Below are 14,623 nucleotides of genomic sequence, written 5' to 3'. Positions count from 1 at the left end.
GTAGCTCAAGACGTCTGCTACTTCAACTTCCGGGCTGAGCGGCTGAGCTGTATGGCTGTATTCCCCCTGACTATGGCCACTTCCGGAATCTCTAGATGTCTCCATACGCGGCACCGTGGCCTAGCAAAGTTACATGCGAGTTCACGGAAAGTTGTGTTTTACGCTGCGTAAAACGAGAACGATCGTCTTGTACATAACGGGCGTGCGGTAAGAAGCCATGGGGAAGGACCGAAAGGCAAAGAAAGACAAACTTGAGGAGTAAGTTGCGAATTTTGATCGTCTAAAGCCGACCGTGCTCGTGTTCCCTATGCCCGCAGTAAAGGGCCGTATGTCTCGTAACTATAAGCCTAACGTTTGAGTTTAAAAAAATAACACAAAAAACATACGAAGTGGTATCGTGCTTCGATGATTAGCAAAATGACAGTGGGAACGATGTTCACAGCGTCGTTGGTAATTTGACTCTAGCCGGTTTTCGGGCTCTTCGCAATTCATTTGGGCCCGGCCACAAACGTGACAGCTTGAGCTCGGGGGCTAGCTCACTACCAGATTAAATTCTGCACGCCGCTGAGTTTATTCGCAGTTTTCCTGCAGATTAAACCTTTTTTTTTTTTTTTTTTCGGAATAGCGGCGCAGGCAGCACCTTTAAGCCGTAGAACAACAAAACAGAAGCCACAGCTAAGAAAACGAGGAGTTGAAGAAAACAAAAACAACAAATTGCTCGGCGTGTCAAGCAAAACGTGTCGGTACTTGTGTAAATGGATTTTCATATCCAGTTGAAGCGCGATCACCATTTGTTAGCCTCCAAGTATCGATCTCGCCTAATATAAAGCAGGCGGGTTGGCGATCAAAACACCTTGTTGCAGTGCATATGTTACCATCTATGACGCGACGATGGTGACTCGGTGTTTCATCTTATGATAGTCCGTGTTTGAAACGAGGAGAGTTATGTGTGTGATCCTTCGGCAGCCACAACTGACAAGTTTGCAAGTGTGATGTTATAATGCATAAGCTACGTCGGTGGCATCAAAATGGAGGTGGTGACCCCCTCCCGACATTTCGGAGATTTCTGTGCTGAGCACAAGTTCGTCAGCTTCTTGCGCAGGGGTTGCGGCGACGTCAGAATGCCGAGCCAGGATTGGCTCCGATTGGAAGGATAGCGGGAAGACCTCAATGCTAGCTGCTTTGAGGTCTGCCCACCGTCCTTCCAATCGGAGCGAATTAGAGCTCGGCGTTATGACGTCGCCGCAACCCTTCCGCAAGGAGCAGACAAACTTCCGATCCACATAGTCACTATAAGAACTGCGGGGCGTCTCTTTCTGACGCCCGGTTGCCAGCACGTGATCCTTGCCTTCCGTCATGCTTTGGCTGCGCGTGCAAGCTGGAGGCTCGCGAGACGCTAAAGCATTGTCGAAGGCAGGAAGCTCACGCTGGGGGTGAGACAGCTGAAGGACCTCCATATCATCCTAATCCTATTGGTGACTGTAGTAAACAACATGGGGAGAGGCAAACCCTTCCCATCTCCCAAATACTTCCGATCCGACTAGGGAGCTTTCATGTGTTCTGCACACATGAAGGCTCCCTACTTCCGACAGTACTGCTACGATCTGCCTGGCTAAGGGCAGCTACAGTTGTTCGCTTTCAGTGCGTCTTCATGTGCAGAAAAAGGAGATGGCACGGAGGGAAATCATTAAAAAGTTGCTTACACGGTACGTTGGTTGCTTCCAGCGATGACACCCTCACGCAAGAGATGGAAACTCTTACCATCAATGACAAAGGTGGTCTGAAGAAGAAGGCCAAAGATGTGAGTGCCACATTTTCTTTCCATTGCTGCAGGCTGTGTATGGTCGTCGTGTTCTCGTAGAGCTGTCCATGCTAGCAGACTGACAGCCTTCACGATGTCGTAATGGTGCTGTGTTCATAATCTCCACAGTGGAGGAGAGAAAATTCCAGAGGCCAAAGATGCTCGAGCTTTAGAAATGGAAATGGTGCGAGTAACCAGGTCGGATAGGACCAAGGTGGAAGAGTGTCTCTGTTGAGAAGAATGAAATCTGCGAGTGCTTCCTTGTGTAATCACTACTGCCGACCCCAGGTTAATGGTCATACTGCATTGACCATATGCTCATTCACAGTGGGGGCACCAGGTGTCGCTCGTTCACCGACTACCTGCTGGCTAAATGTTCCAACAACGAAGTTTGACTTTTGGGTCTATCTACAAACTTAGAGTTACCCACAGATATTTTAAATGGTGGTGCTAATACTTGGGGATTTGCTAAATTGATCGCTTTTGGTGCTCAATGTTACTCAAATTGGCAGGAGAGTAGTTGCGACTGAAATTGTACAGTATGGATGATATTATTTTTAATTTGGTAAGCGTTATTGTAAACTTGTTGTACAGTGCATAACCTATTGGGAGGCTCCGGCATTTTCATATAAATCCAGTGAAGCCCAGACAATTTTGTCGGTAAGACTAGGAAGGATTCAGATTTATCCGAAAAGCTCTGGGTAAAGATCCTTGGAAAAGATAATCTTTTCCAAGGTCCTTAAACAACTTCTGCAATTTTGTTTTTAACAATTTCTTTTACGTAACAGAAAAATGTCTAAAGGTCAATCCTATATAAAAAAAAAAGTTAGTTTTGTTACGACAGTAGTGGTAAAGCATTACCTTTTTATTTCTATATTGAAGCATACATTTTCTTGTTAAATTTAAAAACCAGTGACAATAAAAAAAAAAATTAATTTCATGTACTATGAAATCAGAAGACACCCTCGGATGCTGCTCAAAAATAAGCTCTGAAATTGCACAATTTACCTACAGACAAAGTTGAAACTATGCACCTTGAGGTATACGCGAACGTGCCAGTTGTCTAAACCAGAAGAGTGGGAATTTATGACCAACTAGAAATTTTCAATGCTTCAGTAGTTGGACATTGAACCACTTGTGGCAAGAATCTCGAAATCTCTAGCAGGCAGCAGATTTTTTTTTAAAATTTTTATTTGTTTATTTATTTTAATACCTACATCGCCGAGTTCTGGGCATTATTGTAGGGGGTAAGGTTACACAAAACAATAGCAAACAATAAATATAGAGATACACAAGAACTTTTGTGATGGAGAAATAGTGGATATGACATTTTAGGAGAAAAATACAACACTTGGGTACAAAACGGGCATGTTGGTAACAGTAATTAAACATGAGGAAGATACATAGACAGGGGGGACGGACAACAAACATCTTTGTTGTCCGTCCCCCCTTTCTAAATAAAACATTTTGTACAATATATGAAAACAAAGTATAGTGACTGGCACTATTAGAAGAGCGGAGTGAAAAAGTATTCCAACAGTAAGTTTTTTTAGGGCAGTAGGAAGGGAGAAACGTGCCGTAGAGATGACATCAGTTGGTAAATTGTTCCATTCGTGTATCGTTCGTGAAAAAAAAGAGTGCTTAAATCTGTACGCGACGACACATAACTGGGTTCCTTAAGATAATGTACTTTCTCGATGCCGGTTCTACTGTTTAGTATGTTGAAAAATAAAGTGAGCCTAAGGTACGTTCTTCTGCCCTCCAACAGAGGCCATCCCAGGTTGCGGCGTATTTCAGATGATCTTTTAGAGAAATCATAATTGCTGAAAACAAACCGAGCTGCCCGTTTCTGAATACGTTCAAGTTGTTCAATGGTGTGAGGGGTATGCAAATACCTTGCGGCACATGCATAGTTCAAAATGGGACGTACATTTGATATGTACAATGTTTCTTTGAGGTTAGTTAGGTTAGTTTACAAAAATTGCGTTTGAGAAAGTTTAATGTGCGGCTGGGCCTTAGATGACAAATAATCAACATGAGCATTCCATGACAAGTTACTAGAAAATAAAACTCTCAGATAATTATATTCAGGTACAATAGTTAAACTTGTGACACTTAGGAAATATTCTGTGGTCAGAGGTTGTCTTTTGTTAAAAAATCTGACTACGTTACATTTGTTTAAATTTAAGGTCATATTCCATGTTTGACACCATGACATCACAGAATGGAGATCGTCTTGCTGTATTTGGGAGTCCGCCTCACACGTGATATCGTGGTATATACAACAGTCATCAGCGTACAGTCGGACATGGCTAGAAAGATGACCAGCATGATCATTTATCTACACTAAAAAAAAGAAGGGGGCCCAACACCGATCCTTGTGGAACACCTCATAAAACACAAACATTTGACAAGCTCACACCGTCTAAAACTATGGATTGCTTCCTTCCAACAAGATAAGCCTCAAGCCAGGGTAAAAGTGAATCCGAAATCTCAACAGCTGCCATCTTTTGTAATAACAAAGTATGAGATACCGAGTCAAAAGCCTTCCGAAAGTCCAAAAAGACACAATCGACTGGGAAATCATTTTTAATTAAAAAAGAGAGGTCATGGGTGAATTCTACTAATTGCGTATCGCAAGAAAATCCCGCTCTGAAACCATGTTGCATAGGTAGGGGAAAAGAATGCATTATTTTGTAGATCAGAGGTTCTCAACCGTTGATGTTTTTGCGGACCCCTTGTGGATTGACGCAGAGGATGGAGGACCCCGTTCGTGGTGAGGGGAAGGGAAAGGTGTAGGTTAATTATGATAATGATTTAACATTTGGATGTAACTAAGGGCAAGAGTGAAGTAGACTTCTCTCATTGACATACACACGAGAAACCTTACCGAAAATTGGAACGTTTCCTCTCAATCTGAAAAAAAAAAAAAAAAAAAAAAGGCAACTTTTATTGCCGGGCTTGACTGATGAGGCAGGGCTTTGCGAACCCCTAAAATGCCTTCGTGGACCCCAAAGAGTCCGCGGACCCCCATTCGAGAACCACTGTTGTAGATGATTGATTAAATTCGAGTAAATGATCTGCTTTAGCATTTTACAAGAAACACTTGTTAAAGAGATAGGCCTATAGTTGCATGTGTTGGTTTTATCTCCACTTTTATGTACTGGGACCATGTTGGCACTTTATTTAGTCAAAAGGAAGTTTGCTCTGTTCAAGAGACTTTTTAAACAACACGGTTAGGTAAGGGGAAATCGAAACAGTTTTTCAGAATGAAGTTGGAATTACAATCTGGGCCTGAGGCACTGTTACTTTGATCTTTTGCAATAACAACACAATGCGACTCTCCGAGGAGTTTATGTTATCCATTTGTGTAACTACGTTTGAGGACGGTAATCTATCTACCGGGTTGACCGGCTTAGGGAAAACTGATTGGAAATAAAGAATAAAGTTTTCAGCCTTGCTCTTTAGGTTAGTTCCGTAATTGACACCATCTGTGACATTGGGGATAGTGATGCTAGGAGGTTTCTTGTTTTTGACGTATTTCCAGACCTCTTTAGGATTTCTTTTTAGTTTGTCAGGTAGAGTGTCTAGATATTTATTTTGTGCCTTGTACATTTCTTTTGTTATGAACTAGTCAGGCTCTGAAGAAGTCCTGAATTCCTTGTAACCCGGGAAATACTGAGCATGATTTTATTCCTTCTTTATTTCTAGAGGTTAGGGGGACATAACCAGATCTTCCCAATTTTGTGGACTAGTCATGTCTCGTTAGTATGGGTGCCTTGCTATATAAACTAAATTTTCTAGGACGAACTTATCCTTTTATTGTGGACAATCTTTTGGGGAATGGAAAGTTCATATTAACGGAAAATGACTGTACCGCTATTTTTGTCAGGGTCGCCAAACTTGAACGCAGGAAACCGTTCTATTTCCCCCTCAGGCCGATGCCGGCGACGGCACCAACGAAGACGCTCCGAACCGGAAAGCCAAGGCGAAAAAGGGCGCCAAGAACGCGGACAGCGATGACGAAGATGCCCGGCCCGTCACCAAGGGGAAGAAGGGCAAGAAGGGAAAGGGCGGAGGCGAGAGCGAGGAGGAGGAGGAAGCAGTGAAGCCCGCACGGAAAGGGAAGAAAGGAAAGAAGGGGGCGGAGTCTGACGAGGAGGAGGAGCCAGCCACGAAACCGACCAAGGGGAAGAAGGGAAAGAAGAAGGGGGCAGAGTCTGACGAGGAAGAGGAGGAGGCGCCCAAGCTGCCCAAAGGAAAGAAGGGAAGGAAGGGGGCGGAGTCTGACGAGGAGGAGGAGGAGGCGCCCAAGCCGGCCAAAGGGAAGAAGGGAAGGAAGGCGGCGGAATCTGATGAGGAGGAGGAGGAGCCAGCGGCGAAACCAGCCAAGGGGAAGAAGGGAAAGAAAAAGGGGGCGGAGTCGGACGAGGAAGAGGAGGTTCCCAAGCTCCCCAAGGGGAAGAAGGGCAAAAAGAAGGGGGCGGATTCTGACGAAGAGGAGGAGGCGTCGACGAAGAAAGCCGGCGGGTTCTCCCTGCTCGACCTGGGGGAGGAGGGGGATGAAGGGGAGGAGAGTGGGAAGGAGGAAGAGCCTGAAGAGGAGGAGGAGAAGGTGAGTTTTCCTTTTCTCGTTTCGGCGGGCAACCATGGGTTTCTGTGGTCACCGACAGCTCAAGAAACGCAGAGCTTATTATGTTTGTGATTAGTTTTATTGGCAGACAATGCAACCCGATTGTTCGCAGAGCGATATTGAAATGTTTGGGACGGCCATTTTTTCTAGCTACCCAAACAAATTTGCATTTTCTGAATACCCGGACTTTAGTCTTCATCATATGCTTTTTATTGTCTCGAAATTCAAAATATCAGTTGAGAAAACCGTAAATGAAGATGATGCCAAAAGCAACATTCAGATTTCCTTGTGCACTCCAGTGGTGTGACATCACAAATGGCAGAGACTTTCAGGTGGGCGGGTAGTCTCAAACTGAGCATGTCAGGCATTTTTTTTGTTCTTCTTCATGAACGAGCTTCCAAGCATTCTTTTCCCACCATCAGATGTCTTGTAATGAAAAGCACGATGAGAATGAAATTAAAAAATTCAATAACTTCGCAAATGTTTATTTACACAATATTTTGGGGGGTATTGATACAGCCGCATCTATCAGTGTGTTGAGCCAATTTTGAGGCAAATCAACGACCATAAAAAAATAGCCGGAGTATCCCTTAAAAAAACACTAAGACCCCCCCCCCCCCCCCCCCCCACAATATTTTTTTATTTTTTGCCATGCGATTCATTATGGAGTCGGAAGACTAGCCAATTAATATTTTGCTACAGCATCACGTACATTTCTAATAAAGTGAAGAAAAAAGTGCAACTACTCAAAACTGAAGCTGAAGTGGGGAGAAAGAAGAAATATAAAGGAGAAAGTTACCAGAAATCACGTGGCTGTGCAACTTTTTTTTTTTTTTCCAATCAATGCGTTTGCAACTTTTAGGAGCCACAACAAATGGGTATAATTTTTTTTTCATTTCTAGTATTGAGTGTGGGCCTTTGATGACTCAAAACTTTGATTATCTTTGGCGGTTGTGTCTAAACCATAGAAAATGGCACGTGACCACAAAGAAAAGAGTGAGCGCGACTCAAACCGGCCAGTTCTCAATCGACGGTTTTTGGGTGGAAAGAAGACGAATTTCGAGCTGCAAATTGTGTTCTGGGCAGTTGGGCTCTCCTATGTCACTGGCAAATAAAACCTTGGCGATCATAAATACCCTGTCAATGTCCCTTTAAGCTCCCAGGGGCTACAGAATGGCATTGGTTGTTCCCAGTTGGCTTTAGATGCTTGCAAGCAGCGACGCCTCAAGAGCCGATGTGGCCTACGTGGACAAAAAACGCCTTGTTCGGGGTGCCAGTCTGGCAGTTGTGGGCACGACTCGGCAACGCATCGGATGGTCTACGCATGCCAACAGCAAGATTGTGGCCCCCAGAGATCATGCTTGCAAGCGTGTATAGTCGACCGCCTAAGAAACGCGGGTGTGGCGAGTTGTAAGCATCTTATCACTCCGCAGCTAGTGAGATCACGCTATAAGCCGGCAAGGACACTGAAGAACAAATCACATGGCAGAAAGCGTGGAAGTCATAAGCGACGCCCCACGTTTGTTAAGTTGTTCGTGACCTCAGCGCTCAGATCTTTCTGCTCACGCTTCGCTTTGGGGACAGGTGGTCAGGGAGGAGAAGAAGGAAAAAAAGAAGAAGGAGAAAAAGAAGAAGAAAAAGCAGGACGACGACGAGGATGAGTTGGACAAGATGCTGGAGGAACTGGCCCTGGAGATCGAGGGCAAAAACCCGCCTCCCTCCAAGGACGCTCCCGCCGCCACTCCTGCGGGAGACGAGGTGAGGGTCACGCCTCTTCCTCTCTTTCTCTTTTTGCTCGTGGTCTTAGTGGAGTTGCCGTCTTGTTTGCCTGTGTTCTTGCTGGAACACGAGCAGACGGGGCCAGGGGTGCATGGCTCGTCATGATGCCGCATTGATGTAGTGCTTATTGCTTCGAGGAAGCTGCCTCGTGGCGCTGCCCGATCGGAAAGCGGCCGCAATGCTGGACTCGCAAAAATCTCACCCGATTTCACCAGACATTGAAATTGATATAAAAACACCTAAAAGCTTTTGGGCATTCATATTTTGAATACCATGTAATCCAATGTATGATTCATGATTTTTCAAAAAATTTCCGTCGATGCGTTTTACACAATGGTGCGCCGTATGCTCATTTTTTTGTGTTTGATGAACCTAAACTGCGGGAATTTCTCACAGGCGATTATATTTTTGGTTTGATTCATTGACGAGAATATTGAAACTTGCTCTCACTTGTGCATGTCATTCGTTCATAATAGACATATGCTGTCCTTTCAGTACAGTTCCGCTGTGCCGAATGTACAAATATACATACCGTAGAATACCGCGCATCCAACTATTCCACTTTAAGCGCCCATTCCCAAATCTGTTAAGATTTGAGAAAATACGGACAGTACATTTATATGTAAAATTGATGACCGGACAAGCGCTCACCCCCATTTTTTTGCGATTGTCTCCAAAGTTTGAGTGGGTGCTTGCCCGGTATTTTACGGCAGGTGGGACTTATCGACCAGTATCTACGGTACATATTTTAGAAAGGATGTAAATTAAGCACCATCAGTTTCAGGTACATAGGCATTCTATTGGTGTGCTCAAAGACACAAAACCAAGTAAAATGAAAGAGACCGGCGAAGCTCAAATATCACCTTGCTTTTTGCAATGTCATCTTGAGAGAAAAGAAAAAGATTTGTGTATAGTTCGTGCACTGCACGAAATAGCGTTGTATGTATGTTATGATGATATACTAAGGAAGGATCTTAAAAGCACAAACAAAAGCATTATCGCCATTTGGCCGTTTGTGTTATGTGCCCTCTTTGGTCGGTTGCTTTTACGTAAACAACAGGGCTGTGCGAATATTAGAGATTTCGGGATTGAATATTTTTCTTATTCTATTCGTATTCGATTCAAGAACTGAATATTAGAAAATTTCCGAATACTATTTGGTTATAGCCAAATATTCGGGCAATGTACGAATATTCAGGCAAATAGCGAAGAATCCGCGAATGCGACATGCCCTGAACATTCAGAGCTTCCTTAAAGTCCGTGTTTAGTTGCCTAAAATTGCGGGTATCGTAGAGATATTTCTATAAACCCTTGCTGTTTACATTATACGTAGAACTACCATGTTTGCACAATCTAGCACGCCCCCAAATCTAACGTGCAGGTAAATTTAACTCTCAGGTATTCAAAAAGTAAATTTATTCTACTGTGCAGGTAAAATAATCAAGGTTGAATACATACCTGATGGAACGGATTTTATGAAACGCATGCCAACACAAAAATAAATACCGTGCACTAGTCGCCGTTGTCGAAGTTTGACGATGGTTCTTCGCTGTCCACAGAGGTACTGTGCAACCCACTTATAACGGTGACACATATAACGATCAGTTTCTACAGTTTCTAGACGGGAAATGATCAGTTTCTAGTCCAGATACAACGATAATCGGTTATAGCGATAGAAATTTCGGGTTTTCTCATTATTGTTATAAGTGGGTTGTACTGTAATCCTTGCTTTCTTCTAAAGCGTTTTAGGTGCTGTGCTTCTCGCGCTTATACGGGTGTGCGACCATCGCCTGTGGGGGGGGGGTCGTCTTCCAAAACAACACCTTGCGAGCTTGTCAGGTTGCTGGGATTGCGAGGCCACGCAGTGCTACTCCGTTGTTATCTATTCCCGCTTGCTTGATGGCCTTCCGTTTAAGGGGGAACACTGGTCTTAAAGCTTTCTTTTTCGTTTTATCACCAAACCCAATGAAACTGCACAAGTTTGTTCAGCTTTTTGTACCGATTTCGTATATCTGGTCATTTTTCCAGTCAGTAGAATTGTCCTCGAAATAATTAAAACTTGCCTGCCTTTGGAAAAACGATAGAAAAAAAACTGCTCAACAAAATATTCTTTTTAACACATGGCTAGATACTACAATCTGTAGAGAATACAATGTTGGGAGCACTTTTAAGATATACTTATTATTAGTGATTTTACCACACATTGAAGTTCAGTGCTCAATGCACGGCTAACAAGTAATATAAAAAAAAAATCAAATAGAAACTTTACTAGACCTACATTAAAAAATCTGCTCTCAACATTGTATGCTTCACGCATTCAGCTACACATTTCAAGAATGTTTATATTTCTATCTGCTCTAGATGCTGAGATATCCCTCTTGCAAATTTTCAACGAGTCCAAAAATTGTGTTTTGTGGAAACAATGTTTTGAGAGTCAACTTCAATGCACATTCAGTCCACATGGATGTTATAAATTGATTTATAGCTCAAATATTCATTCACAAAATTGTAAGCCTGGTAGATTCAGAAGAACAGTCATTGCCATTTTCAAAAGAATGCAGTTTTAGGAAGTTTTTGACTCCAAAGACCCATGTCCCCCCTTAGATAAAACCTCCTAGAGGAATTTTTGTTTTGTTTTTCTATCTTAACGGCAGACACAAGTCCGTAGACGTAAGAGAATTTGCGTGACACGGTTACCAAAACAGCGAATGTAAACAAACGGTCACGATGGGCGATGGGGCTAGTCGCCTTATAAACCAAGTATTGCACTTTTATTTTGAGTTTCGGTTTTTTGTTTTTATTCTAACGCGCATGTGATCTGGGGCACATTTTTGGCGAAAAAAAGTTGCGTTAATTGTGCAAACAGGTATGTATTTGCTCACGACAAAAGAGCAGTTTTGGTTTTGGTTTTGCCAGGCCTGCATTGTGAGTCGCTTTTCTAGCGACCTTATCATTTCTGCTGCAGGAGCAAGGTAATTTTTCTGCTGCAGTTGTCACTGCGAAAAGGGAGCGCTTCTGTACTGAACGCAGCTAAGCTTGGCCCAACTAGCTTGTTTGAGACGTCCATTGATCACGAGTTGAGGGTCAGGAACCAGTTTGTCTCGCACGCAGGCAGCTGAAGCCAAAGAGGCAGCGGTGGCCAAGAAAAAGAAAAAGAGAGAAAAGAAGGCGGCTGCCAAGGAAGACGGGGCAGAGGATGGAGAGGAACCCAAGGAGGAAGGTGCTGCCCCTGCCGCCGACACCAAAAAGTCCAAGAAGGTGCATCCCAAGTTTTTTTTTTTTTTTTTTCTCTTCTAAAAAAAGCAACTTGTGTTTAAATAAAAAAAAAATGTTTTTGAGTGTTGCACATAAGAACTTGAGCTAAGGAGTTTGAGGTTATTGAACAGTGTATTTAGTTTCGTAATCAATACTATTCCATTCAAGCATACTTTGCAGGGGAATACTATTTTGTTTGGCTTTGATTTTCATGCCTCAAATAACCGTTTACAGGCGCTCATGTGTTTCAAGAGTGATTGCCGTGAGGGGCCTTTTTAAACAAAAAGAATGGCTCTTTTCACAGCATCCTTTTTAATATGTTGAATGCTATTAAGCATACTTAAATAGGTGCTTAAGTGTATGAAGGAATCAAACTTGCTTTGCAATGGATGCTACCAAGTAGGTTGCACTGGTGTGGGAGAGTAAACAAGACATTGCCTTTTGGTTGAAGGGGCAAACTTATAGATCTTAACAGTATATGCAGTGGAATGAACAAGAATGAACCCCAAAAGTTGTACAACATACTTCTGGCTGCTTCAAAAGGTGCTCCAAAGTGACTGGGCCAGTTACATCACAGTGCAATTTGTTTTTCTTTCTCTAGGGGTGTAAGCCAGTAATAATAAAGTTTTTTTTTGCATCGAAAAGAAAAAATGCCAGAGGGCTTCAGGAAAAAGCTATCACAATGACAGGTTCACAAAGCCACAGGCCCCCACACTGGCAGATTCAGAGCATGGATGACTCGCATAATAAATAAAATAAGCAAAGATAGTCAGGGTATTGATAAGAAAAACTAATTCCTAATCAGGGTGTCGAACCGGAACCGAACCGAACCAAAAACCGGAACCGAACCGGTATTTTTTCCGGAACTGAACCCGAACCCGAACCGTTATATTGTTATCGCGATGAACCCGAACCGGAACTGAACCGGAAAAAAAATAACGGTTACCGGCTCACGTCAAAACGGTTCGGCCACGCGCTGTTGACATTGTGCTATCAATGCCATTTGTTTTTTAAGTGCCGTCAACTGACACACACCTCGCTTACATATTTTTCTTCTCCACTCAGTCTTAGGAATATAAACACTGCATTCATGAATCTTGACAAATGCTGCATCCATGAATCTTGACATAGGAACCAGTATTGCGCTGGTCGCGGCTTGCACGGAAAAAAGAAAATTGAAAAGCTGTGCAAAAAAAAAAAAAATCGCGTCACAGGGTTTTATTTTCCTACAATCTCGTAAATCCTAAATGCTGCTGTGTGCTCATTTCATAACACGTTTCTAGAACGCGCGAGTTCTTGAAGCTTGCTTCCATCGGAATGAGAAAAGAAAAGGCTGTAGAGTTTGGTAATAATGCATCCGGTTTCGTATAGGCACTTAGAAGCTAACATATTTGTGAGACAGCGAACTCTTCTATTTTGATATTTATCCTATTACGTCCTTCTGGCGTTGCGTTCGGTGAAGTGTTTTTCATATTTCGTATCTTGTTTAATGAAAACTTCTTTAAGGGTCTAATTTGAGTTACCGAAGGCTAGTTCAAATAAAGAAAGCTGTATTTTCTCCCCACTGTTCCTTCAACTGCTTACACGCCGAGGTGGCGGGACAGTTAGCGAGTTCTACTTGTAAGTGGGTTTGTAAGGAGGTCGCGGATTTTACAGCTACTGCGTCGGACCCAATTAGATGAAGTCCGAATGCGTAAACGTCGGTGAGGTAACCTTTGAGCGCACATAAAGAAACCATTCCTGGTAGAAATCCCTCAGCCTTACACTACGATGTATCCCGTTTTGTATCTGCTGATTTCAGATGTTTTATTTGTAATTTATTTGATGTTGCAATTTGTCATTTATAATTTCCGAACCGGTTTGCGAACTTGTTCAGCGCCCCGAACCGGTTCGGGAACCGGTTTGCGGATCGAATTAATCGAACCGGAACTGAACCGGAACAAAATTAATTCACCTGAACCTGAACTGTAACCGAACCCATATTTTTTTCGGTTCGACACACTGTTCCTAATAAACAAAAAGTCCATGATGACTAAGAAGACTATAGCTTTCTCGGGAAGCTGTGGGCATTATTGATGATGGTGCTCATACTGCTTTTTAGATCAAATGAGTGTGCCCTTTTTTTTATTAATGGTTTTTATTGTTCGTATGCAGAAGAAAAAAGATGCTGCCAAGAAAGAAGCAGAGGCTCCTGCTCCACCCAGCAAAGAGGCAACGCCGACACCCGCCGCCGATTCCGAAGAACCCGCCGCGGCCGATGTTGCCGAAGGTTAGCATTCCTTGTAGAGAAAGTTTTTTAATGCGCACGGTGGTGTCCAGTTCCCCTCTTTTTGTCCTCGTCTTCGAGCGCTGCCATGCATTCTCAAATTAAGCACCAACTTTCACAACAATCAGCACTGTTCTGTTTCTAAAGAAATGCTGGCTTGCTTTACTGCACTAGGAAAAGCGTCACGGCAGATGGGTGCAGGTTATTTAAGGATGGTACGTTCTAATCGCACTACAAGGCAGGGTTTTTGGGTTAATTACATTTGGTGCGTCTCCTTTTTTCGAGTTGTGGATAAGTAAGTTTGTAGTACTAATCAACATAAACGAAGGAGCATTAGAGGCAATGGCAATTGAGAAAGTGTCACTTTCTTTGGATGCCTTCTCTTTTCACATAACCCCAGACCGGCGAATATTTTTTGTGTGTCACCAGGCTTGAGTGAGTGTGCTTACTGTTTGATTTCAGGTTTTGATACTCTGCTACTGTTTGCCATCAAGGCCAATTACTCTAGCATTGTCTAGCATTTTGAAAGGCGTGGCTCGAGCATGTTGCTTTACAAAGTGCTCCTCGTGTACACTGCGCGACACTGTTGGAGCAAATGCGGCACTTTTGCGATTTTTCGCATTTTACTTTGAAAAGACACTGGCAGGCACCAAATTTTACCCCATGGGTTACTTCCCTAAATGAGTACTTTCTGGAAGTTTAGTAACTTTAGTGACAACCTATAAGTCAGTGGTTCTCAAATGCGGTTCCGCGAACCCACTAAGGTCCGCGAAGCTCCTACCTCATCCTCCCCCGCCCCTCTTTTCTTGAAAATAAAAAAATTACTATTTTTGTTCACCTTGGCTAGGTGGCACAAGCTCCCGCCCGTTATTAGCGGCTAGATGTTTCG

General features: G+C 43.2%; 1 protein-coding gene across 1 annotated transcript in view; it reads left to right on the top strand.

Moving 5' to 3' along the window:
- Positions 1-19: 19 nt before the first annotated feature.
- LOC8034144 (eukaryotic translation initiation factor 5B) overlaps positions 20-14,623 on the top strand; it is a 53,689-nt gene continuing 39,085 nt past the window's right edge. The window contains exons 1-6 of the mRNA XM_029995791.4: positions 20-258; positions 1,726-1,801; positions 5,739-6,416; positions 8,019-8,192; positions 11,325-11,471; positions 13,623-13,737. Of these exons, the coding sequence (XP_029851651.3) occupies positions 218-258; positions 1,726-1,801; positions 5,739-6,416; positions 8,019-8,192; positions 11,325-11,471; positions 13,623-13,737 (1,231 nt within the window). The 5' untranslated portion in view covers positions 20-217. The remainder of the gene's footprint in view (positions 259-1,725; positions 1,802-5,738; positions 6,417-8,018; positions 8,193-11,324; positions 11,472-13,622; positions 13,738-14,623) is intronic.

Source organism: Ixodes scapularis, unplaced genomic scaffold (genome assembly GCF_016920785.2).
Source record: "Ixodes scapularis isolate PalLabHiFi unplaced genomic scaffold, ASM1692078v2 PGA_scaffold13__105_contigs__length_92229423, whole genome shotgun sequence".
NCBI classification, from domain to species: Eukaryota; Metazoa; Arthropoda; class Arachnida; order Ixodida; family Ixodidae; genus Ixodes; species Ixodes scapularis.
Note: the sequence above shows the minus strand (reverse complement) of the source record. Positions and strands in the feature narration are given on the sequence as shown.